General features: G+C 37.7%; 1 protein-coding gene across 2 annotated transcripts; it reads right to left on the reverse strand.

Moving 5' to 3' along the window:
* Positions 1–2,637: 2,637 nt before the first annotated feature.
* LOC131959100 (uncharacterized) lies at positions 2,638–10,631 on the reverse strand. 2 transcript variants are annotated; one of them, XM_059324210.1, is made up of 8 exons: positions 10,507–10,631; positions 7,601–7,715; positions 7,424–7,511; positions 6,218–6,305; positions 5,217–5,308; positions 4,964–5,122; positions 4,343–4,434; positions 2,638–3,214 (listed from the first exon to the last, which is right to left on the reverse strand). In XM_059324210.1, exons 1-8 carry the CDS (start codon positions 10,552–10,554, stop codon positions 3,141–3,143), a joined length of 756 nt encoding a protein of 251 aa, XP_059180193.1. In that variant the 5' UTR covers positions 10,555–10,631; the 3' UTR covers positions 2,638–3,140. The 2 variants fall into 2 exon arrangements, with proteins under 2 accessions (XP_059180193.1, XP_059180192.1); XM_059324209.1 differs by having other exon boundaries at positions 7,424–7,514.
* Positions 10,632–10,833: the final 202 nt, after the last annotated feature.

Below are 10,833 nucleotides of genomic sequence, written 5' to 3' on the forward strand. Positions count from 1 at the left end.
TATGATTGACAGACCACTACCACAGAGCAATGTGTTCTCATCTTTGACCTTTGACCTTTTCACAGTGTGTTTTCAATTCATACGAGTTAACTGTCACTTAAAAATGGACTAAAAGAGGCTCAAAGGAGTCGTCTGTTTGTTTAGAATAGCGATTGTTCCTTGCTAACCAAGTGAGCTAGTGTTAGCATAAGCTGATTACATAGCATCACATAGCACAATGCCAAATTCGAGGCTTCAAAACTTGATCATGGGTTGTATTTTTGGAAGAGGACAGTCTTGTCATTTTGTAAAACATCTGCTCGCTGTAGTTTATATCAAACAAACAGGAGGAAACATTTACTTTTTGGGGACTATTTTCAGCAGTAGATAAATCGACATTTTGCACTTTTGTGTGCATTTGTGTTTATGGGAGTCAAAATAAACGACAGTGGTTGAAGGTTAGTAGATACATTCAATGATGATTTGAGTCTGAACTGAAAGGATTTGATGACAAAATGGAAAATATCCAATATCACTGGACTAACTTCCTGTTTAAAAGTTAAAAACAGAGAGCAGAGAGAGAAGAGTGGAGGGGATGTGATGGAGGAATACAGGATGTGTTACTGTCAGCATGATTATCATTTGGTATTATTAGGACCAGAGGAAACTGGGGATGTTATTAGAGAGACAGAGAGAAGAGCCAAATAGAGAGACAGAGCGACAGGATGTGAAAAACTGAAACAGATGAAATAAAAAGCAGATCAGGTCACAGGTGCCCCGGGAAAGGTCACTGAGACAATTATGTAAAATAAAATTTAAAAACCTGACGAATAAGAATAGAACTGTGGGAAGAAGAAAAAGGGAGCTCCAGGTTTCACCAGCGGAGGAAGCATTCCCATAACTCACAGTTTTTATGTAGGACTCATCATGTCAGCCGCAGGATTACCTCACTTCCTGCTGCTCAGTGTCAACACAGCGGTTGCAGCCCTGGAGAGCAGACAGGAAGGGCTCCCAGTTCAGAGGTCAGCAGGTCACAGAAAACACTCTTCTGCTGAAATACGGTCTTCAGTTGGGATTGAAAGTCTCCTTTCAGGCTTCAAATTCTCAGGATCAGAACTTTGCCACATGGATGCTAAACAGATCAAAAGTGAGTTGATAAGACAAAAGCATGGTGGGGAGAGCGCCGTGTGAGAGATGCAAACACTGGCAAGCTTATACCCACAGTCCAGATCCAGAAACATATCACCGTCCAGTATTTAAGCATTACCTTAAAACAGAATGTTATTTTGTAGGATATACAAATGTAGAATATATAGGCAGCAGGAAAATAAGGTATTGGAAGCATTCTGGTCCTTTTGTCGTGATACTGACAGCAGGCTGTGGAGAGAAAATACAATTTGGTCGATTTACACCTCGCTTTTAAGGGCGATTTAGCTTTTTATGAGCTTTTTATTGAGCTTTTATTGAATTAGAGATCAGAAATTAGCCGTCTCTTATTTCCAACTCTCAACTCCAACGTTTGTGTGTTTCAGGTTGCAGATTGGACAGCTATAAAGACGGTTAGTACGTTGTGCTACACCTGAACCTCACAAATATAAGCGCCCCCAGAAGCTTTAAGACAGACAGCTGATGGTTTCAAAGATTGTTGCTATCCGCATGTTTTGGTGTTTGTTAAAAAAATCCAAATACAGACTATTGTCCCCCTTTAAAAACTACCCAATAGGTTGTTTCAGGTGTCGGACTTTCATCCAGGAGAACAGTGTTCATGTCCCATGTGAAAACAAAAGTAAACAATGTGATTAAAACAACACTGAATGTCCGTGCATCATGTTTTTTCATGTAACTATGTCACTCGAGTAGTCATGTCGTCCTCGTAACTACTTCCCCTCTGGCATTTGAGTACATTTATTTACTGTGTCTTTTATAACACTTTATCTGGAAGTTTTTTGCCTTTAAACCTATATCAGTTGTGTAATATCCTAAATTAAATAAAACTGCAGTCTTTTGTTTTACAACAGCAAACTGTGCATGTATGTATTGGGTGTATTGATAAATGACCTATAATGTCGTTTAGGTTGGAGGTCTTGTTTTTGCAAATAATGATTATTTTCACTATCGATTTTCAGCTAATCAATTAATTGTTTAAATCATTCATAACAAGTCCCTTCAAGGCCAAAGTGACATCTTCAACATGACAAGTCCATTTTCTGTCTGACCAGCGGTCCAAAACCCAAAGAAACCCAAAGATATTCAGTTGGGTTCATCACCTGTCTGGTTCCCTGAATCATTAGCCACAAACTGACCTGTTAAACAAGTGAAGCGTCACCCAGATGTTTCCTGATGTGTGTGCAGCAGATGGCACTAATACCTAACTCACCCAACACGCACTAACTGCTGCTGTTAGCACGTCACACAGGGATCTAAGGGACTGAAATTCTCAGAAGAGTTACATTTCACACAAATTTGTAAATGACGATGCAATTACTGAAATAACAAAGGTTTTATTTCTCATCCTGTCATTTATTAAAGGTTTGCTTTGCTTCTTGTCATTGCTGCACACATGATAATATATGAAACCTTGATCCCTGAGATTTGGACAGTTTACTCCATGCTTTACATAAAAAAATCTCCATTTTTAAAATCTAGCAATTAAAACATTAGAGGTATGAGCCCTGACTGCTACTTGTGTACAAGTTGAATTTTACACAAACCAACCTGAAACCATTCTGACATCTAGTGGTGGTGAAGAGACAGGTATTTGAATAATAATGCAATCTGTTCATCTTTACAAGGGTGTGATTGTCCAACCCAAGGAGGCATTGTCCTGCTTGTAACCACATTTATAGAAGTATATGATGCTCAACTAATAAGCAACCAATCCCACAGTCCACCTGTCACCAAATATCTGCCGATATCTCAGTCAACATCATCAGGTAAGAAAACACTGGCATCCAACTATCCATACAGGCTGCCCTACAGTTTAAAATGCAGAAATATTGAGCCACTGAGAGAAAAAGTAGAGTAGAGAGAAAAAGTTTCCTCGCTAGGTGGAATGTGTCGAAAGTTAACTCCCTGTTAAACACTGACTCAAAAAGCAAACTGTTTATTTGTTACCATTAGGTTTATTTAAATGAGCTGGCACTCCTGTCAGAGCTCACTCACTACCTCCTGTAGCAGCTCAGGATTGAAACGATGTCATCAAGTGCTTCGTAGAGCTTTGCTTCGTTTTGAGCTCCTGGAATTCAACACAAGACTTCACAATGTAAACTTCATTCATAAACACTATTTCACAGCCTCCTCAGTCACCATGTACCACTAAAGGACATTTAGACCACTTTAAAGACCTTAGAACCTCCCCATCGACCACTAAAGCTACCTAAAGCAACCTAGAACCTCCCCATTGATCCCTGAAACTACTGGCAGGACCCAAGGACCTCCCAATTGATCACTAAAACTACTTAAATGACCCTAGAACCTTCCCATCGATTACTAAAACTACTTAAAGGACCCAAGAACCTCCCCATCGATTACTAAAACTACTTAAATTACCCTAGAACCTCCCCACCGGTTACTAAAACTACTTAAAGGACCCAAGAACCTCAGCATTGATCACTAAAAAGACTTGAAGAACCCTCAAATCTCCCTACTGTCGACTAAAATTACTTAAATGACCCAAGAACCTCCCCATCGATTACTAAAACTACTTAAATGACCCAAGAACCTCCCCATCGATCACTAAAAAGACTTGAAGAACCCTCAAATCTCCCCACTGTCGACTAAAACTACTGAAAGGACCCACGAACCTCCTCATTGATCACTAATACCACTTAAAGGACTCTAGAACTTGCCAATCAATGTTTAAAATGACTTAAAGGACCCTACAACTAATTTCAACAACATTGGTATCATAATAAAGGTAGCATTTATGAGATTTCTGCAGAGGTGTAACCATCAGTTTGTATGTTTTTTGGATCTGAGAAAGATGAAACATAATAAATAAATAAAAATTCAATAAAATTCATTCAATAAAAAACAGAAAGTAAGGTTCTGTTTGGGTTGAAGTGGCCTGAGTGTCTCTATGAAGTTAGAGAGATGCAGTAGCGACATTCATCCACTAGATAGAGACACAGACTGTGTAATCACATGGAGCCCTCAGGTCCCTCGTCAGTCTTTATGATAAAAATGAATGTCTAACATTGCTGTGTCTCTGGAATCCACTAAAACATGATCTGGATCTAATTATTTCCCCCCTTAACATTGTTTTTAAATGCCCTCAAACTCAAACTTAGCTTAATTCTGTGGTATATTTATCATCAGGTGATCAATAAACTGGGGTGTGTGGACACAAACACAGATAAGTTACCGGTTATAGAAATCTTCCCAGTTGCAAAGATGACAACAGAGATTCCGGGGACACCGCTGTAAAACAGGCCTGGAAACAGCTCTGGTTCATAACTGTGGAGAGTTAAAAACATATAACCTGAGTCAGGATCACTCATGTTGTTCACAGGTGAATAAAATACATTGCATGATCAGAACTCAAGTTTCAAGTTTGAAGCATTCAGACTGGAGTAAACACCACAACAGTAAATAACCAGGTTTTTAACCAAATTAATCACTAATTTTAACGGAATTTTTACAAAATATATATACCTACAAGTACCAGGTTCCAGGTGCAATTCCCAAATTTTGCTCATGAAAAAACAAAGAAAACATTTTAAGTTAGGGTAGAACCATGCTGTGGGAATGCAGCAGTAATGTGGTTTTCATTATGAGCCTTGTCCGATCTTTACTGTCAACAAAACTTGGCTGACTCTTTAGTGGATTGATTAGTCCCTTGTTCGCGAACACCATGCAACATTTTGAGATTGTTTGTTTTCATTTGCGCTTTTGCTGGAAGAGGCGATCAGTTTACCTCTAATGTCCTAATCTAACCACTCAGAGCACTTTTCAGACTGAAGATTGTGGTGCAGTGTTTCCTGACCTGCAGTGCCGATGGAAGGAAAGCTTCTCCAGACTGACGGGGAAGGTGGAGCAACTGGCTTGCATGTTCTTGATCTTGAAATTGAGGAAGCGGACGGGGAAGCCGAGCTTCTGCACCTTACGGGCGCACTTCCTGGCCCCCTGACGTGAGTCCTCTATACTGCACAAACACAAAGAGGAGAGGGAATCATACGCTGTCCTGAAAACTGACGCTCAGCACCATATTGATTGGAGATTAATCCAGACAGACAGACCTCTTGGCTCCTAAAAGGACAATAATTCCACTTTTGAAGATCTTCGCTGTGATTCGTGGCTTGCGGATTCTCATGACGAGTGCCTTGAATTTCTGAAACACAACAGGAGGAAAAACAGGTGGCCTAAAACAATGTAATTTAAAGTATCTAACCTTTTCAGATCCCCCATCCATTACAATGGACATAACTTTTCTAGGATGTCTTGATCCATGATTTCTGTCATCAGACTCAACCAAAATGCACAAATAATGCACGGCATATAAAATGACTGAATTACAAAACTACAGCTGTTAACACACTTTTTAAACTTTTGCTCTAAAGATGATTGAACTTCAAACAAAAGCCTCCTTTTCTTCCCTGGCAAAAATATCAGAATATGCTGTAAGTAATAATTATTTTACTCATCAAAGAAACTTTTAACTGATATTGATGCAGAGAAGACAAACCCTGCTTCAGTAAAATGAGAGGTTCTCTAAAGGGAGTCTGGTGCTCAGGGAAACACTACTGCTTTTGTCCACAGGAGAAGCCTGCTCAACATAAAACTAGGTTCCTTGTAGTTGCTTTAAAGGAACACTCCACCGTTTTTTCATATTAAAACATGTTATTTGGTCAAGTAAGACGAGTTGATACAGACCTCTTGCGTCTCAATGCGTGCACTCAATCGCCCTGGCGCGCGGCGCCACTTGGCTAGCACTTAGCTTAGCCCAGTTCATTCATTAGGACCCAAACAGATGGACAGTTAGAAGCGACCAAACTCCTCCACGTTTTCCCTATTTAAATACAGCTACACGAGTAGTTAAACGACCAAGTATGGCGACACAAAATAAAACGTGGCGCTTTTCTAAGCGGATAAAAAGGAGAACTATAATGTATGGCGGAATAGCACTTGGGAGCACTTCGACTCGGCGCAGTAATATCATCACTCCTGAAAAATCTTCTCCCCTCAGGAGTGATGATATTACTGCACCGAGTCCATACGTTAACCTGTCTCTTGTCTGTACCATTGGCTTGTACTCTACGTTCCATGCTTTGCGAGAAATGAATTCCAGGTCCAGACTGCAGCCCAACGTCACTGTCGAGATGATGTTCCTGCACACAAACATACAACGGACATGGAGTTTTCCAACAGCACATGAATGCAGCATCAAGGACTACAAATTTAATGAGAGAGAATGTAAAAGCCACAGTATAGTTTTATGGTGTGTTCACACCAAACGCAAAGTGAACTTTTTGCATGCCGCCATTGTGTACAAAGTTGATGCAAAGAAGGACATTTTCCTTTTTTGCATTTTACATATTCCTGAGAGCTGAAATGTTTCAACTGGAGGGAGAAATTTATCAGAATGGAGATTCTGATATAGCATCCCTCTGATGAACCAAACTCCATTTAAAAAAAAAAACATAATTTTAAAAGTAGTTTTCTTGTAGTCTTGCAGACAGACCTGACAAAGCATGAATTCAGACTTTTTCCACATCAGCATCATGTTGTAGTTATTTCAGCATCCTCTGATCCGTTAATTGACATGAAATCACAGCTAAATCACTTTATTTTGGGTTCGTGTTGATGTGTAACGTTGTTGGTATCTACACTGGCACACCTCGCACAAGTTACAGTGAAAAACACAAATGATCCCTCGCGCAAGTAACCCAAGATGAAGATTCGCTTCAAGTATGGCGTGTATTCAAGGTACGATGAAGTCTAATGAGGAGAGTCATGTAGCTATTCTGTTGGTTTAGGACTCCTCTGCCTGTATAAAACCACTTAAAAAGTGTTCACCCTGCCACGTTGGTATAATTGTTTTCAGTACAACCTCACCTATAAGACCTGATTATTATTTTTTCATTTTGACTTACTGGATCAACATTTTGAACACAGAAACACACAAAAATACAAAAAAACACAAAAAAACACATAAAAAAACACAATAAAATTACAAAAAACACATAACACACACAAAAAACATTAAGCACAAAATATTGCATTAAAAATGCATTGAAATGCTGAGTGCACACTGCAAAAATAAAAATAAAAACTCAGTAAAATCATGTTAGACTTGGTCGAGGTAGTTTTAACCTTTGCTGAAAAAGAGTTGATGCGATAATGGGACATGGAAACTTCTAGAAAAACCAGAACTTTAGAGGGGAGCTGACAGCACTGCTACTGGCACTTTCGTGGAGTCCAGATGGTTAACCTGCTGGTGACTCACTCTATCTGTGGGATGATTTGTGGTTGCTGTATCACCGGAGTCGTGGGACGATCCACCGCCAGCATGGACGAGCCACCTTGGAGCTCCGCTGCTGCAAACACAGTTCTGCTCTCACTCTTTGCTTTTTGTTTGGTTTCAGCTCACAACAGTTTTTGGATGACCATGTGGTTGTTTTACCCGTGTCGTCTTTATACAGTGTCAGGAGCTCGTCAGGCAGCAAGCTGCAGAACTCATCGATCATCTTCTCCTCCTCATCCGCCTCCTCCTCCTCCTCCTCCATCTTTGAGGAGTCCTGCAGCAAGAAACTACTGACTGAGTTACACCATCTACAGATCTGAACTTAAGGGACAAGTCCGGTGATATTTTTTTGAATGAATGAATGCTTTATTTCGGTTAAAAAACAACAACCATAAGTAGCCCTCTGCAGCCCATTTTGAAAAATGTTTGTCTGGTGTTGACTGACCACTTTCTAATTTATGTGTTTATACATTTATATGCAGTGGTTGGTTTTATATTTATTCTCCCCCATCTGTATTCTTATTTCTATTATTTATTATTTTATTATTTATTTTTATTTACTTATATAGTATTTATATCTTTTTTTTATTTTTATTTTTTTATTGTGTATTTAAGTTTCCTTCTTTCGTTAGTGATTTATATTTACTATTTGTGTTGTTTTACATGGTTTGGGGCATATGTTTGGAGTACCAGTAGTTATATGTATGTGTTATTATGTCTGAAAATTAATAAAGATAGTGTTGGAAAAAAACAACAAAAGAAATAAAATAAAATCATGTTTTTACCAAAGAATCCATCAGACAGAAACCGAAAAAGGAATAGGCTGAAGCCCCAAGGCTTCATTTTGCCTCTCCTGTACCATCTACATGCATACATTACATTAACTGAATAATTCACATTGTTACAAAACACATGATAGCTTAAACTGAAAAATCAAATTCAATCAAATTTTATTGTAACCTCTGATAATTTTAGACTTTAAAGTCTTCTTGAAAACTGATTTTGTGAGTTTCAAACATCAGCAACCCCCTTAAGTTATAAATCCCCTGCCTTAATTTAAACATTTTTTTAATACAAACAGGAATTGACATGTGTACCACTCGAAACATCATTTCTAATGTTTTTGAATATACAATGTCCTGAAATTTTAATGTGTGTGATCTTATAAAAAGCTGATTTGTAGAATCACGGTATCCAATTTAATTTATTATCCTAATAGCTCTTTTCTGCAGTTATTCTACATTTTATAGTAAGAAAAGCCCATAAAATAACCTGAAACATAAATGATTTTATCCTATAGTAACAAGTATTATCCTTGAATCCCAAGAGAGCAAATGCACCACTTCCTCTTGTTAGTTTGATACAATCTACAGTGACCAGCTGTTTTAGGAAATTACTAAACTTATTTTATTCTAAAATATATATTTGTTTGGTGTTTTTAAAGTCAGGAAGTCAGTCATTACTGAGAGATGGACTAACACCAGTAGTGGACAAGTCAAAAGAAAAGAAAAGGAAATTATAGAAAGTGGAGAAAAGAAAGGAAAGAGATGAAAAGAAGGGAAAATATAATAAAAAGGTAAGGAAAGGAAAACAAGAGAAAATCGTACGTAAGTTAAAGCACAAAAGTATCAGCATCAAAATTTGAAAATGTAAAGAATCAACATTAAAAGTACTCGTTATGCAGATTCTTTTATATATTCCAAATATATTGTTATATTATTGATGCATTAATGTAAGCAGTACTTTACTGTTGTCCAGGTTGGGCTAATGTTAGCTACCTAATATACTGTTAGGGGCTTTAATTAATTAAAATGTATCATGTTTTTCATATTAAATCTCCACCTGAAAAGTAACTAAAGCTGTCAGCTAAATGTAGTGGAGTAAAAAGTACAATATTTCCCTCTGAGATGTAGTGAAGTAAAAAGTTACATAAAATGGAAATACTCATGTAAAGTACCTCAAAACTGTACTTAAGTACGCTGCCCTACAAATACTAACTGCAGTAACTATGCTAAGGGGTTAAACTGAGAAAAACTGCTCTAAAGTTTTTTAACTGGCCAGCCAAATGGGTTATAGGTAGGTAGGTAATATGACACTTATTTCTACATGTATTGATGATGTTATTTTTATGCTCAAAAATCATGATGATTTATTTGACCTTTGACTCTAAAAACGTAGTTACTGCTCTCTGGTTTTGCATTGTTGTAATAGGTTCTAATAGTGATACAAAACAGAGTGCAGTAACCACAGTGTTGTTGTCTCCTTTCAGCTTTTATATTTTGTTTTCAGTGAATAAACATTTTCAAATTGATTTTGTTATAAGTGCATTTAACAACTCTATTCAAAGATTTGAATAAACAAATCAAACAAACATATAATGTCTGTTATTCTTGTCTTCACTTTTCAACACAATGAAGAAATAAAGGCTACAATGTTTTTGTTCGATGTTTAAATGCGTATATATATATCCAAAGCGGACCGTGGTAAGTGCAATTACTGCGGTATGCTTTGGTTTTAAGTTGGATTTTGTAGTTACTTCAATTTTAAAAAAATATTTTTTTCTGAGACAAAGCACAATTGAAATTTAAAACTTTGTCACAAGATAAAACAAACATCAAGGAGTTCATTTTTAGTTATAACTCAACTTTGACCAAAAATGTAGTTACTGCAGTTAGGCTTTGTAGGGCAGCACAGTACTTGAGTAAAGGTGCGTAGTCACTTTTCAACACTGACTAATACATAACATTAGTTGGTTCAGGTCTGAACAAGGAGGCTGAAAAGAGGAGAAGTCACGGGTCAAATCGTATCACGGGGTACAACAGATGCCATGTGTAACTGAAGCTGTGTTGTTGGAGGGTAACAGCAGAGGGCGCTAGAAATAACAGGATGGTTTCCACTCTTTCAGTGCATCCTGCAGCACACAAAAACATCAGCAGCTTTTAACGACCTCGGGTTCCTTTTTACTGCCCACATGTTGAACACTGATAAAAAGACGCCACTTGACCCTGTCACCTCTCCTCTTTCCATCCTCCCTGCTTCTGTATATGAGATTTGCTTTTACTCACATTTGCAATGAATTTATCAAAGTAGCGCTCCAAAGCTGATTCATCCATCACTGGAGTTAATAAACTGTTATTAAAGTAAAGTTATTCTGTATGATCAGAAGACTCTCAGTGTCTAATCAAATTTATGTTTACATTCAAACACACAGGGCCTGAGAACTGTGTTGCTAAGTTGGACATGTTTGTTTTCAATAATAATAAATAATTTTTTATGTCATTCCAACAGGAAGCTTCATGCTTTTTAATGTAGTTATATCTTTTGTGAAACCCAGCTGACTCCAAAGTAGAAAAAAACAGTTTCTCAATAATAAAACCACTCAACTCAACTCA

Source organism: Centropristis striata, chromosome 21 (genome assembly GCF_030273125.1).
Source record: "Centropristis striata isolate RG_2023a ecotype Rhode Island chromosome 21, C.striata_1.0, whole genome shotgun sequence".
Lineage (NCBI taxonomy): Eukaryota > Metazoa > Chordata > Actinopteri > Perciformes > Serranidae > Centropristis > Centropristis striata.